We start from the raw sequence: 15,555 nt of genomic DNA, 5'->3' as shown, positions 1-15,555 counted from the left end.
GACTATTACCAACCATGTATATTTTGAGGATAGATTTTTATCCCCCGGAAAGGAAAGAAAAAAAAAAAAAGAAAAAGAAAAGAAAAAACACTGTTCCTCCAATGTCTGCAAGCATGAGAAATGGATACAGAAAGTATCTTGTAAAAATGCTAAACGCTTCCTAATACAAATAAAAACCTTTATTTTCAAAACCGTAATATCCCTTTAAATAGTTAACTTGCCTCGTAAATGTTATTATTCATATAATTTTGCAAATACTGTAATAATTATCGAAACCACATCAAGGCAAAAAAAAAACCAAAAAACTGAAGTAATAAGCCAAATTCCTATAGGGGAGGGCAGAGCGATGATCAAAAAGTGAACTTGTCATGAAGCTTTCCATAAAAATAACTATTAATCAACATTATATGACTGAAAGATCAAAGGCGCTGTATGGAGACAGAACTGATAAGAGATCTCCGAGATACGCGCTGTGTATCCTCAACATTCTCCCAATCGATTTCGACATGCTTTGGGCCGGGGTGCAGCAGAGTTTGTAGCACTTCTGTGACCTTATGGAACGGCTTGATACGTATAGATTTTAATTAATTGAATCAGTTGAAAAAAATAAAAATAAACAACCATTACTCAATTTGTGAAGCCGAAACCAGTCCTTAATGGAAACATATGCCATAAACAGCATTCCCAAATATTCCCAGAATGAAGACGGTGGGAGGCTCACTTCATTAGGTCTTATCTAGTGAGCTGAGCGGGAGGCCGTTCACATTCCCCCCCTTCCCTTATATCAGGCGTCCACATAGTAACAAACCTTCCCATTTACGTTGAGGGAGTTGTCCACACAGAGGTTTCCCTATAGGAAAGTAGGATACTTTGTTGCTAGGTGGGTGAAGAAGCTATTAACAATACACAGGGTGAGTGGTCCACAGTCATTTGACCAGGGGGCATCGACCGGGGTCACCATTTTCACAGGCACTGACATTAGCACTGAGCTACTCCTATAGTCCTCCAGGGCTGTAACATTAACATAGTGTCTCTTGTGCTCCCGGAATAATCAGTGGCATGAAAGCTGCGAACATTACACGATGTGCAGACACTAGAATATAAAACCTTCCATAAAAACTATTTGTGGACCTGGATAAAAGTAAGCAGCCAAATAGTCCAGTTACAGATTTATTAAGAAAAACTTGCAACATTTGGAGATCTGGAACCAGAGTCTGGAAAAATTCCCGACCATAGTATCTATGAAACAGGATTCCTTATGCATGATCTAAACCCTCTCCTTAAAGGAGTTATCCCATCATTATTTTTACATTGTCACATCATATAGTACGTGACAATCTCTTTCTAACAAAGCTAGAACCAGCCCTGTACCTCACATGGATCCAAAGATCTCCCCCAATTGCTCTGCTAGATTTATATGAAGCTGGCGGCTCAGGGGGGCGCTTCCTTTCTGCTGCGGCTCAGGGGGGCGCTTCCTTTCTGCTGCAGCTCTCTCCCTATTATAGCTCCGGAAGCAGTTGAAGGGTGGAAGGTAGCATTACATTCAGGTCAGCTAGAACTACAAGACATTGTGCCTGGTTTATCAGTGAATTTGCTGGTGACAGATTCCCTTTAAAAGGTTTATCTAGGATCAATCCAAAAAAAGGCCATCATATCCCAAATCCTTCCAGACTTTTAATATTATAACTGAGACTACTTTACTAATACTGACCCCATCACTCAATTGCCACAAATATGTTGCCCTTACTAGAATGGCATTATATCTTTCTGCCATATTTTAATAGTCAGTTAACGTATAAAAGGTAGTGAAAGGCATTTGTCAAGAAATGGGGGTAGGCAGGCCGGTCCATTTTGGTTGCTGCCAAAATATCTAATCCCACTAGACTAATTCATCTTTGCCGAAATTCTTGAATGAAGTTAATATATTCTTTGAAAACCGAACAAACTGCAGAATAATCATTTAGTGTAATATAGCTCAGAGGTGATAGAGCCAGCTAGGAAGTCTTTTTTACATATATATTTCTTTTATTGCATTTTGCTTTATGCAGCCATAGAATACGACTAAAATGCTCATTCTACATGTTAGTTGGTTAAATGCTACTTTATACCTATGTCATGAATTGTATGGTGACACAGCTATTAGGGGTTTAAATTGAATTCTCCCTATGGCATAAATATGCCTGTATGTACTGCTCCTCATGCTGTTTAGGCAGATAGGCATGCTGTTTAGGAGAGATAGAGTATCTCCCAAATCCTGACCTAGTCCTCTCACCCAGTTAAGCCAGTACTCTTTGCTCTGCACTGATGAGGGGCAATCACCCCCAAACAGAAATCAGCAGATGAGATGTTAACTTAAAGGCTATGTTTTGGGGCAATTTGTTTCATTAATGCATTGTACTCATTAAGAACTAAAAATTATTTTTTCAATTGGTGTTTATTAAAAATATGGAGTCCTTTTTTCTGCACAGAGCTGAGACGCTCTATTAGCAGGATCTGAATTTTTTTCTCTGTTCCATCAGGCAAGGAACTGACGGGCTTCTTATCTCTGCTCTCTGACAGTATAAACACTCATCAAAGCTCAATCCTTATCTTTAGAATGTGGCTAAAGGTGCATTTAGACACACCAATAATCGCCTAGATTATCAGGAATGACTATTCCTGCTCACGGTTGTTCCCGATCATTTTGCCGATGAACAAGTGAAACGCTTGTTCATCGAGTGATCATGTCACTCATGCAATGCAGTCACTTGTGCTGTCTAAACAGAGACCTGCTGCTCAGAAGCTATGATTCTATATGAGGACGAGGGATCCCTATAGCAATCCCCCATCCTCATACAGTGAAGGAGATCGTTGTCTCCTTCACTGAATGAGCAGCCAACTGTTGGGAAGGAACGCTTCCTTCCCAACAATCAGCAGCTTAGCTGACCCGTCTAAATCCACCTTTAAATAAGTGTTTATGACCTCTTAGTAATTTAGCAATAAAGGTTATTAGATGACCGGCACAAAGTGAAAGTAAAAGTACAATTCACACAGCAAGAAAAACAGTTAACCCTTTGTGACAGCATGGCTCAATATTTTTTTAATAAAGATCAATTGAAAAAAAGATTTTTAGCCCCAAATGAGTAAAAAGCAATCATAAAAAAAAACTATCCCCAAAGGTGTACATAGCCTTTAATTATTATCCAATTGACTACTCAAAACCTGTTTAAAAGGTCGAACGTTGACTCATAGGATATCTGCCTTACATCTGGTGGCATTAGAGCCGGAGCTTATCAAGAGCTCATTTGCATACTCTCTTCCCAGAATTCCAAAGGATCGTTGCCTGCCCTATAAGACTCCTCCATGAGGAGATATAGTATCCCCAGAATTAATGTATTGCTGGCATTTGTGGGAAGTTCCCCCCAGACACCTTAATTTCCTTCTTCAGCTGAAAACATTGGGGCTTCCATTGGAGTTAGGATATTTAGTAGTAGTATGCAATATTTCTCTTTTTACTCGATACCTCTGTATGGAAAAGCACAGCAGATTTCATACAGCAAAAAAAGGTATATGAACATATATCAGCCTGACAAAGCCAAAAAGGACACTCTTTTGGCCTCCGTTAGGTGAATGTGATCTATAGATGTATTTGACGCAGGTGCATATGCAAGTGGACGCTGCCTAACACAGTTTGAAAAACCCTAACAAGTGCAGGATCCTCATAATCAAGAAAGAGGGTCTAATGGTATTAGCCAACTTTAGGACAAGCAGTTTTTGGATTTTTTTCATTATCAGGTCCCCACTCAGTGTTTTTAGGTTAAACTCTTACCAAGACAACATCTTCATGGAGTTTGTGTGTTCTCCATGTAAGCATGGTTTTCTTCTGGGCACTCCCATTTCACCCGATTTTTCCTAAACTGTACTCATAAGTTCACTGGCTTCCTAAGAAATTGGCCCTTAAGTGTCTGAGGTGAGAAAATTAGATTGGAAACAGGGACTGATGTGATTGGTCATAGTCTCTACAGCCCCTCAGAACATAATAGTACTATATAAGTTTGACTTGCAGCAGAACAACTTGTTCAGTTCTTATTGATGTTTCCACACCATATAATTTTTTACCTCCGTTTCTATTCACGTCAAATGATTTAAGTTGTGTTACCCAACCTGAGATGTAGTTGCATCTTCACCTTGGACTATGTGGGATAATAAAGAGCTTCCTTTTTAACCTTCTCCTTCTGGTCATCTAGACCATCCTGGAGAGAGAAGATGATCCCACCAATTTTTTGCCTCACTGGTCTTTTACTTTCCACTTCTTGAGAAGAACATCTATGAAGTAAACATTGTAGAAGCTGGAGGTTTATTGACTTTCTGTAGCGACAAAACCTTGTCCTTGCTCAGTGGCCATTACACAATGCATTTGCACTTAGTGAGGTTGCTCTGACTTAGTGAAGGTTGAAAAGCCCTGGGTTTCTAGTTTTTTTCTATAATTGGAAAATAGAAAGCAACAGGGTAATGCAACAGATTTCCTAAACGCAGTGGCTTTTACAACCTGAGGGCTCATTCACGCAACCTATTGACTTGAATTGATCCACGATCAGCAAAATAAAGCAAAAGATAGGATATCTCCTATCTTTTGTGGAGTGGAGTGGGTTTGTGTCTCCACACCGCAAGATATAGGACATGTCCTATCCTATGCCGTATTTTGTGGTCCGCGGACCCACGCCGCCGCTGGCACGGGCATGGCAATCTTATGGTCGTGTGAATGAGCCCTAAAGGTAAGACTACTTGGAAAATTATCTGGTATCCCATGAAATATAGTAAATACTTCAATATGGACCCAATGGAACTAGATAGGTGTCTTATTATCAAATAAACTAGATAGACAGTTATTTTGACAGCTATAGGTTTTAGTAGGTCACGCCCATAACACTAAAGGTGCACATATACATAAGCGTTAAGTAGCCTGGACACTCTGATTTTGGTGGGACTAGCCAATTATCTTATGTGTATGGCGGCCTTTCTCCTGACAGATGATGGCGGAAAGTAGAATGGTCGGGCACATTGAATTTGAACACTCAAAACATTTGGTTCTCAACACAGGTCTCTGGCAGCTGCTTGCTCAACTCTGTCCACTGAAAACACGTGTATGCTAGGCCAAGGCTAACATGGATGTGTTCTGGGAAGTCGGGAACAATAGATGTCGCCTGACCAAGATACTGGCCAACAGTTATACGTAGTGCAGGGCCTGAAGAGGAAGGGTGTGACTAATATCTTAGAGTACCATCCCTCTGCATGATTAAGATGCCAGTGGAAATCTTTTCCTCTTGAATACTCCATAAACATGCATGCTTGGCTACAGGGGCGTAGCTAACTGCTCAGGGGCCCTGGTGCAGGAGTTGAGCTTGGGCCCCCTTCCCTCAGTGAGTTGTGTGTCTTCTTATGTGGCACAAGGGTCTCTGGGCCCCCTCAGGCTCCTGGGCCCGGTAGCGACTGCTACCTCTGCACCCCCTATAGCTACGCCCATGCTTGGCTATGCTGACTGTGAATTGTTTAAATGAGGATGTGGAGACAAGCCTCTGCCAGACCACTCTGATACCGACTTATCTCTCTTGGTTACAAAAGAATGGGCATGCTCAGATCCAACATGCCTGATCTGTCTTTGCATCAATGGCTGCTATCAAGGAGACCATTATGCACCTTGACTAGTCGGCTGATGCAGCCAAAGACAACAGTTTAGCCAACAGTATTCTAATGTGTATGGCCACCTATAGTTCACCTAACACCCCAGAGACATCTATCGCCATCAGAACGCATGGGAGTGCGGTATGTTAGAGTAATATAGGGATGTCGCAGTACTGTGCGCGTCTCCATGTTTTTTATTCTGTTGTGTGTGTCACTTCCAGGAAACTATCCAAAAAAATAGAAATAGCTGAGCTTTAGTTTCTGCCGGGCTGATGACTAGGAAGTTAAATATACTTGGAATAACATTGTATCTCTGGCTTTAGCACAGGTTGTCCATGTCTAGTGTTATTGTAATGCTATACCTACGACTGAAATAAAAATGTAGTTCTCCACTATGCATTTGGCTGAAGTCTCAGAGGAAGAACCTGGGCGCTTGTGTCTGAGATTATTGGTTTAGCTCCTAAGAGAGGGAGAGAGAGTATCACTGTTAAGTAGATTTTATGAAAGCAGAGCTGGAGCGCGCGTCTTTATTTAACATACACTTTCATCTTTTCAATCTCTATTATTTGTTTTGTTTACAAAGAAATTGCATTAAATACTTCCTTTGTTAGGATCACTTCTAAGAGGTGCTCCATGCGATGTGAAGGAGCTCCAAGGAGAAGCAGTTCACTGATTGGGCTGTGAGAACTGATCCGTCTTTACAGTGTCCACAGGCTGCAATTAAATACATTAAAATCTGTTGCCTTCCAAGTTCTTCCAACATTCTGTGCCATTTGGGAGTTTTAAATCGGTTGAGGAATAGGATGACAGATTTTGTTTTTCTACCATAAGGTTGAGGACAAATATGGAGCATACGTGACATATTCCCATTATAATCCTTGAATATAAAGCATACATTTGTTTGCACCTTATGGTGTGACACTGATGTCCATTAATACACAGAGCTTCTGCTAGATCTTGGTTCCCAAGACTCCCACTATAGATCATTCTACTTGATGGCAGAAATGGATAGAGGAACAGGAAACATGCTCCTTAAGCTCCCTTCTACAACATAAACAATGGGCATAATGTTGAGGCTATGGATTTTGTCATCTATTTCATCAAGAGGAGCTTTGTGTCTTGCTACTTTCACTCGTCATAAGCCACTGTCGAATATGAAGTTGACGAAATCATTTCACTCTACACTCACTTTGCTATGTACATAATTTAATGCATTGGCTTCCAAATGGATAAGAGATAATCCAAATAATACTATCAGTGATGGAAACATTATAAAAATGTACCTATCACTGTCATTGCCAGGTCATGTATAACGAGGGTGTGTGCATTAATTAGGTCTACAATGTCTACAGTGTCTGATGAAAGTACAATGCTCACTTCTTCTGCATCAAGACCACTCTTCCATGGGCCCACCATCAAACTGCTGTTGACATTGTGCTATACAGGATCTATATATGTAAAAGACTTTTCCACAATTCCTTTGAATTTTGGAAAACTTTGCTCTGTGTAGAAAATTAACAATATTTAAAAACATTTTGGAAAAAAATTGATTCCACTGCTGTGGCCACATGCTTCTTCCACCACTGTTCCAGGAGAGACATCATGGATGTGGTTGGCTGTCATCATAACATTACCATGGATGTCAATCTGCTCCATGGATTTTAAGGTGATCATACACATTAGATATAAATAGGTTGATCTTACTCCATGTTGGATGTTAAGGTAATTTAAACTGGCCACGCATATGTAATGACACTGGTGGCAAATGAGCGATCTTTCTGTGACTGTCCTATCAAAAAGTTATATTTTGTGCACAATTGGATTTTCTTTAAAGACAAATCTTTAGCCTGACATTCAGAGGATTACTTTGAGCTCAGCCTTTTTTCTAGGCAATGAAGATCTCTTATCGTTTGCTGTAAAATTTTACCCGATGAACAATCATCTATTTTGATCAACATTAGAGTAAGGTACATTAGAGTATGGCACAAAAATACCAGGGAAGGTAACAGCAGACCAGAGCAATGGAAATATATCCTAAATATATTGAACCCTTCTTATATGACTACCTCTTAGAGAATACCACCCACTTATTCAGACCAGATTTCCTGTGGCAGGTTTCACCATTGATTGTACATGCTGGAAAAAGTAATCAAAAAGATCACGCCCTAGAAGACCACTTTTTAATGCAATTTTGGGTGGTAGTCTCAAAATGGTTTTTAGTGTACACAATAAAGGTTTATAATTATTTAACAGTCATCAAAATATCTAAAAGCCTCTATAACATTGCTTTGTTAAGGTAGTTCCATATGTGCAATGAGCAGAAGACCATGTGCCACTTATAGAACCCTATTACTAAGGGTAGTTTCACACTAGTGCTAATGCAATCCTACAGGCTGTTCTGGCAGAGGAGTTCTCCGTATCCGGCATAGCTGGATAGTGCTTTGTGCCCACCAGACTCCATAAACTATAATAGTATCCGGCAGACATCTGTATGCTCCCCGGCATAAATACATGGATTCAGCTGGACAAAAAACACTGTATATAATAGATCTTGTCCAACCAAATCCTGGCACTTAGGCCTCATGTACACCCCCAAACCGCGGATCTGCAAAAAACCGAAGCCGTCCGTGTGCCTTCCGCAATTTGCAGAACGGAACATGCGGCCCATTGTAGAACTGCCTATTCTAGTCCGCAAAACGGACCAGAATAGGACATGTTCTATTTTTTTTGAGTGGCCACTGAACGGAGCAACGGATGCGGACAGCACACGGAGTGCTGTCCGCAACTTTTGCGGCCCCATTGAAGTGAACTAAGGGTGCGAGAATATACATTTCCCTCTGCTAGAACAGCCTGCTGGATTGCTTTGGCGCAAGTGTGAACGTAGCCTAACCAACCTAACATAGAGGTTTGTTTTTTAGCCAATTTTATCTATTTAGTATTTTTGCTTTTATTTTTATAATGCATTGGATATATTGTATCCAATTCAGTCTCGGATAAAGACATATCACTTCTTGAGGGACTTGAGTTTAATCCTTCTTTTCTTCAATAAGCTCATCTTATCAATGCTTTTTCTTTACACATTTCCCAGAGCAGTGTGGTGCAGCAACCATTAGAGGCAATTAATTTTTATGATCTCTGTATGTCAGTCCTGTAACAAGTGAAGTTCAATCAAATTGCTAAGGAGCACTAGGAGCTCAAATTGAGTCACTGGGCTAGATGACAGCTACATCAAAGCCGGGGCGCTGAGGTTCCTATGTTAACAGTTTGTTTGCATGCAGTTATGAGCGTGTTTCTCTGAGGCTCATGGCCGGACAAAGGTGCTACATTCTACAGTTCTTTAGGGTATTTGGACTGAACTTGAGAGGAATATTTTTACGTATTGTGTGAGACTGATATATTTTCTTTTAGAAAGGTGGAATATATCTTGTAAGAGTATTGAAAGTGCAAAAATTGTTGAGGTGACCTCTCACTTGACAATCTTTCAGTCTAATCAATGATGTGGTTGGAGCTATGACTAATAAATCCATTAGACTGAAGACTGTGCTTAAAATTGGGACTTATGTACAGATATACACCTGTGTCTAAGACTAGTGGGCAGAACATTGTCCTTTTGGGGCATGGCAGATGTTAAGTCAGATTGATCCATTGCTCCAATATTGAAATGGTTGGGCAATTGTGACTAAAGCCTTGGACCTACCCTCTTTGAAGAGGTAGCTCCATTAGAATAACCCCTGGTCATATACCCTATTCGGGCATATGGATGTCATAGAGCAGGGTCTCTATCTCATGACTTGCTTCTGTGAGCCAGGACAGAAACCACTAACTGGTAGAATTCAAGTCATCCATGTATTACTTGGAAGATCATTCATCTAAATGGTCACCATATAATTTTACATTAGCATGGGAAATGAGCTGCAATTTACATCTCCTCCTAACAAAAACAACCCCTTACCAAGGGCACTGGTAGTAGCGACCCTCGAGGAGTTGTGGCTTTTAGCTCCAAAGTTCTTCCCCACCCTTCATGACCAGCCATTGTGTCCGCTTCCCACAGAATCTTAGACTTATAACCTTGGCAGCAGAGCTTACAGTCTAGATATCAGTATCTGGAATGTACTAGCCACACAGGCAACCAGGATTTGATATCAGAAAAAGAAAACTCTTTCTGTAAGTCATACATCCCTCATCTGGGAGTTTGGTTTTCAGTGTTATTTCCTGCCAGTTTGTGGTTATCAAGACCAAGTGTGACTCCAATATATTCATGTGATATACAGATGCAACAGAGCTGAATTTTTCATTGAACCCGAGAGGCACATTATAATGGAGGCAAAATCCAGGAAAAAATAAAAGTTGTCTATATACTTTATATAGATACATTGTCAACTATCACTTGTCCATCTAGGTCAGTCATTTGTGATCCAGACAAAAGCAAGAAAGAAAGCCCAATTTTAGCTAATAGGAGAATAGCAATTATTTGAGAACCCCTCAGACTCCCTTATGAAATTTTTGTATTGGGCTATTGATTGGCAGAAGACCCTATAATAGGTGAAATGTGGAGATCTAGCAGTGTTTCCTATAGCAACAGTGTATATCCGATGCCATGTCTAGGTACGGTGGATCAATTTGGAGGAATGATGAATTCAGTTTCCAACATGGCATTGGAGAGAGGCTAGAGCCACTCCACCAAAGTCCTGTAGTCCTATGTAAACCGCAGCTACTTCCCATCGCCATGAGTTGCGTCAAATGACAAGCTCAGCTCCATCTGACCAATCCGCCACCACTAAATCTATAACAATAGCGTATTTTTTGTAAACAGTGGCAAATCTTTAATGGCACGAACCACGTGAATTCTTTTCTAGCCCCCAAGCTGCCTTATCTCCCTAACGCTGAAATTAAACATATGGGTTAAGTGACTGTTACACACAATTTTGATAAACTGAGGTGGAATTCAACATTTCTTGCATGAATGGCTGTATAATGTGGCAATAGCTGTGAGAAAAAGAGGAACCCGGCATCTAAGACCAAACACAATGGGAATGCAATGAATCGGAATGGCTCACAGATCATAGCAGCATCAGAATTTCCAGCAAGGAAAATCTTTTCATGGTGAATTAAGTGGTGGAGGAAGAAAAATGGTGCTGAAAAAAAAAAAGGTAGGAGCAGATCACAAACGCTCGACTTAGGCCTCACTGTTAAAGATTTAAGAACCTTAGCTAACGCCGCGCAAAAGAGAATGTGGAAAATTGAATTTACTCAACAATTAAGCCTTGAATTAATCTACATCCCGGCTCAGTAGAAACGTGTGTGCAAGAAGGGGTGGGGGGGTGGGTACGGGGGTGAGGGTGGCGTGATATGGAACAAAACGGAATAAATCATCCCAGCTCATTAAAACATAGTGAATATATCATGTTTGTGGTCTCCTGCAGTAGACGGTACAGGTCTATAGTTCTGCGCCACCTTCTCCTGAATTGCACCCCTAATCAGATTAATCAACACATTTTTTATTTATTTTTGCTGTGGTTCGTCGGCTGCTCTAGATTTTCGCCTGTTATCTGCAGATTTTCTATTAATTACGAGTCAGATCACCAGCCGACAATAGTGGTGAGGGACAACACAAATATAAACGAGAATGCCCCGAAGATGTCACTCCTAAGATCTGATGCATCCCAGAACTCCCACGGGTTCCTGCAGCCTCCCACACGCCTTGCTGGTCTTTTGTTCAATTACAGTTAATGCAATAGTTTGCCATTTTCTTCTTCTAATTATATTTTCAAGTGGGATTTGTAGCACATAGAAAAACATCCTTTTACATGTCGAGGCACCAGGGCTTTGTGCCTGGCATTGTCTGTCCCCTGGGCGCTGTACCATTCTCTCTGCAATGCTCTGAATAAACAAGTCTAAAAGCTGCAGTTGTACAAACCGAAAATGTATGCATTAACAGTTTGCATTCATGGCATGTGTTCCACATTACCCACTTACAGCATTCTTCTGGCATGTTGGAGACGGCATATTTGTTTAAAAAAAAAAAGAAGGGTTTCTCCCACAGTTCACACATCTTTTTACCAGTCACTGAATCACTAATACAATTGACAGTGTTTAGAATACCCTTGATAGTTGCCTTTCCTTTAGTGTGAGTTTTTTTTTTTTCTCTCTCGCTGGCATGGCATCCAAGTGAAACGTATTGAAAGATTGCAAAAAAAAGACAACCTTTTAGCTAAGTATATGTACAGTTAAAGAGACTAGCCCTTAAAGGGTTTGTCCACAATTTTGATATTAATGGTCGCCTATCCTCGATCGTCAGGAGTCCAACGCTCCACCCCCCCCCCTATTAATTAGCTAATAGCAGTTGCTGTGGTGCCCGAACTACACAACTCCATCCATTGAGCGTAGCGGACGGAGCTGGTAACTACAGGGCTTCTCCAGTTGAAGTGAAAGGGAGCAGTACTGCAGGTACCAGCTCTGTGTAGTTTAGTCTAGCATCGACGTCTGGCGGCAGAGCTACAGGGCAACAGCCGATCGGCGGGGGTGTAGGTCTTCGGACCCTTGCGGATAGGCCATCAATATCAAAATACTGCACAACTCCCTACTCTGTGTTTCATTTTCTACAGGCAGGCATGCTCAACCTGCGGCCCTCCAGTTGTTTCAAAACTACAACTCCCAGCACGCCCGAATAGCCTACAGCTATCAGCCTACAGCAAGGCATTGTGGGAGTTGTAGTTTTAAAACAGCTGGAGGGCCGCAGTCTATTGCTCTTCTGCTGTTTCCAGATGAAGAGAGTGTACATACCTCGCAACTCTTGGAAACTGCCAAAGTGGAACATTTATGGCTCATTGTGTAAAAGATCCATTGTTTTCATGCAATATAATACACTTGGATAGTTTTTTCATTGACACAATAGGACAAATCATCTGAGTATAGAAATTATTAAAAGGTTATTCCCCTCTGGACATTTATGGTATCCACAGGATAATCGATTAGAGATGTGTGGAGAAGGGAAGGTGCCTGTGTACAGTGTCGGACTGGGGTACCTAGGGCCCACCAGTAAAATTCCTTTTGGGGGCCCACCGTATGGATACATTCAAATATAATAAATAATATAACAAGTTTTTTATATGAACATAGGCTGGTGGAGGTGCTGTACATGTACTGTATGTATGTAGTGCAGTAAGTGTTATGTGCCACTTGTGCAGGGGGTGGGAGACTAGGGGCCCACTTTGCTCAGGGGCCCACCGGGGGATTCCCCGGTACCCCTGTGAGCCAGTCCGAGCCTGCCTGTGTAGGGGGTGTCTCCAGTGCACACGGATCCCTTCTATACACAAAAACAAGGGTGGATAGTCAAGCGCCAAAACTCCCGTGAGATAGGGATATAAGTATATTAATAATAGTGGAACATACTTCTTCCCACGGGACTGGTGCGGTAGCCACTGCATATAATGTGTGTATATATATATATATATATATATATATATATGGTGACAGTAGCGGTAATGAATAGTCATAAAAGAGTGGTGGTGACAATGTATCATAGATCCACATACAAAACCTATGACCACCCAGAATGATAGGAAATAAAAATTGAATGCGCATCATAGATAAATGCTTATTAAAAGCAATAATAACTAGTATTTATATAGCGCCTTTCTCCCGGGGGAGTCAAAGCGCTTTTCAGCGCACGCTCTCGGAATTAACCAAATCGGCAGCCGAATAGTAATAGATGTTATTATTACCCACCAATTGATGGTTCTCATTTTATCGACCTCGGAAAGATGAAGGGCTGAGTTGACCCTGCCGGGATTTGAACCTGTGACCCAAGGGTTGAACAGATTCTACTGTTGTTGCATCTCCCGGCCTGTAGGCCATGATAGTGACCATTAAGTACAAGATTAGTGTGTACTCACTTCGCTGGGGGGTAGTCATCAGGATAAGCACATAACACCTGTGATGTAGAACCCCCCTGGCCAGAATCGCATGTAGAATGTCGTAGAATGTCAGTGATGAATGGCAGCACACTTCAGACTGGCTTCCGATAAATCACTTTATTCAGGTAAACGGGCTCAACGGGTTTCGGGGACCAAGATTCCCCTTCCTCAGGAGCTAGTACAGTATAGGCCTATCCTGTACTTGCTCCTGAGGAAGGGGCGATATATTTTTGCTCGCCTAAGGACCCCTTGCAGTCTATGAGGAACACTTCCTCTGGTGGGCTCAAGGAACAAGAGTCCGACGCTGGTCATACATGACCTTTCAGGGCACTTGAGGCACTATCAATTTGGGCTACATTTTTTTCTGGAATCTGACGGATGATTCAACGGAATTGGACCTGAAACCAGTTTTGGAAAATTGGTTCATCTCTTATTACTTATGTAGCGGTTTGCATGCATAATTGTCTCTTAGTATCAGCTCTCGTACATTACAAACTGGTCTATTAAACAGCAAATACAAATATGAAGAAGCGATTAGGCCACAGGAAGGAACTGGGTGATGGAGACCCCATTCTAGTCCACCTCTAATCCAACTTTGCTTCTCTGTAGACCCCAATCCACATATGTGATGCACCTTTCACTACAAATCGCTTCTTCATATTTGTATTTGCTGTTTAATAGACCAGTTTGTAATGTACGAGAGCTGATACTAAGAGACAATTATGCATGCAAACCGCTACATAGTAACCACGTAAGGCCTATAGCTATATTTAGAAGCCATTACTAAAGGCTAATTAAAACTTTGCTGATAAAAGGAGGCTCGGGAGGAGCGTTCTCGTCGTGATTGTGTGTTTTTTTTCATGTAAGAATTTAATTTACAGCCAATCTGAATGTTACTTTCAAATTCACCCTGTGATAAGGACTAACATCTGTTTTCTGTTCAATAGTACAAGGAGGCTCTGCATGGGGCTGAGAGTACATAGACCATGTGAAGCCATTGTTGTGCCCCTCTTTTTTGTCCTCTTGCCTAGTCCATTTGCCACATACCATCCGGCAAACAGCTGACACCTATCGTCTATTGTGGAGCCAGTCCTAATTGTGTCCCTGTCTTTTTTTTTTTTTTTTTGTAAAAAAAAGCCCTTTTTGTGCTCATCAGAGGCTAAGACTATATAAACGGCAGAACCATAGACCACTCTCATTTTAGCGTTTTCAGAGTAACAGACTGCTACGCCAGAGGCTTCGAGGCTGCTAAATCTATAATCAGAATCGAGAAGCCGTTATTTGCCTTTTTCTCCGGAATGTTTGTGTTTTCAATGGTAATTCGGCGTGCAATTATGAAGGATATCTGCGCAGTTTAGCTCGGTGAAAGAAACTAATGCAGATCCATTTGGCAGCTTTCCTTTAAATTTGCACATTAAATTGGTTCTTGTTAAATATATGCAAAAAAAAAAAGAAGACACTTTAGCATTTTTTCCCCCCTCCTTGTGCTTATCGCGTTTCAATTGTATTTCCACAGCCTTCCTGGAGCAGAGACCATGATGACACAGCGTCGACTCGTTCTGGGGGTACGCCAGGACCTTCCAGTGGGGGGCACACGTCGCATAGCGGAGACAACAGCAGTGAACAAGGTAGGACTATGGAATATAACGTATGTGTAGACGGGTGAAGCAGAGCTGATCTTGGGGTTTGGTCCAGAGTGATAAGGCTGGAGTCCCGCATGTTTTTCTATTTATTTTTGTAAGTAATTATATAATTATATAAGCGTAGATAAAAGTGAGACACGTCCTTCCTTTATACGCTCACATCCCATCTGGCTTTGACATTAAAAAGCTGCATCAAAAATAGCATTTGTGAATCCAGAGCTTACTAAGGCAGGATTCACACATGCAGTTTTTGGTGCAGTTTTTTTTTTTAAAGCCAAAGCCAGATGTGGGCTCAGAGAGCTGGGGAATGTAAAGGAAAGGCTCACACTTCTCCT

General features: G+C 41.4%; 1 protein-coding gene across 2 annotated transcripts in view; it reads left to right on the top strand.

The window, feature by feature from the left end:
- The window catches only part of MEIS1 (Meis homeobox 1), a 130,161-nt gene that overhangs the window by 13,950 nt on the left and 100,656 nt on the right, over nucleotides 1–15,555 (top strand). For both annotated transcript variants that reach the window (XM_044288862.1, XM_044288863.1), the window contains exon 7: nucleotides 15,094–15,205. In XM_044288862.1, the coding sequence (XP_044144797.1) occupies nucleotides 15,094–15,205 (112 nt within the window). The remainder of the gene's footprint in view (nucleotides 1–15,093; nucleotides 15,206–15,555) is intronic.

Source organism: Bufo gargarizans, chromosome 4 (genome assembly GCF_014858855.1).
Source record: "Bufo gargarizans isolate SCDJY-AF-19 chromosome 4, ASM1485885v1, whole genome shotgun sequence".
Taxonomy (NCBI): domain Eukaryota; kingdom Metazoa; phylum Chordata; class Amphibia; order Anura; family Bufonidae; genus Bufo; species Bufo gargarizans.
Note: the sequence above shows the minus strand (reverse complement) of the source record. Positions and strands in the feature narration are given on the sequence as shown.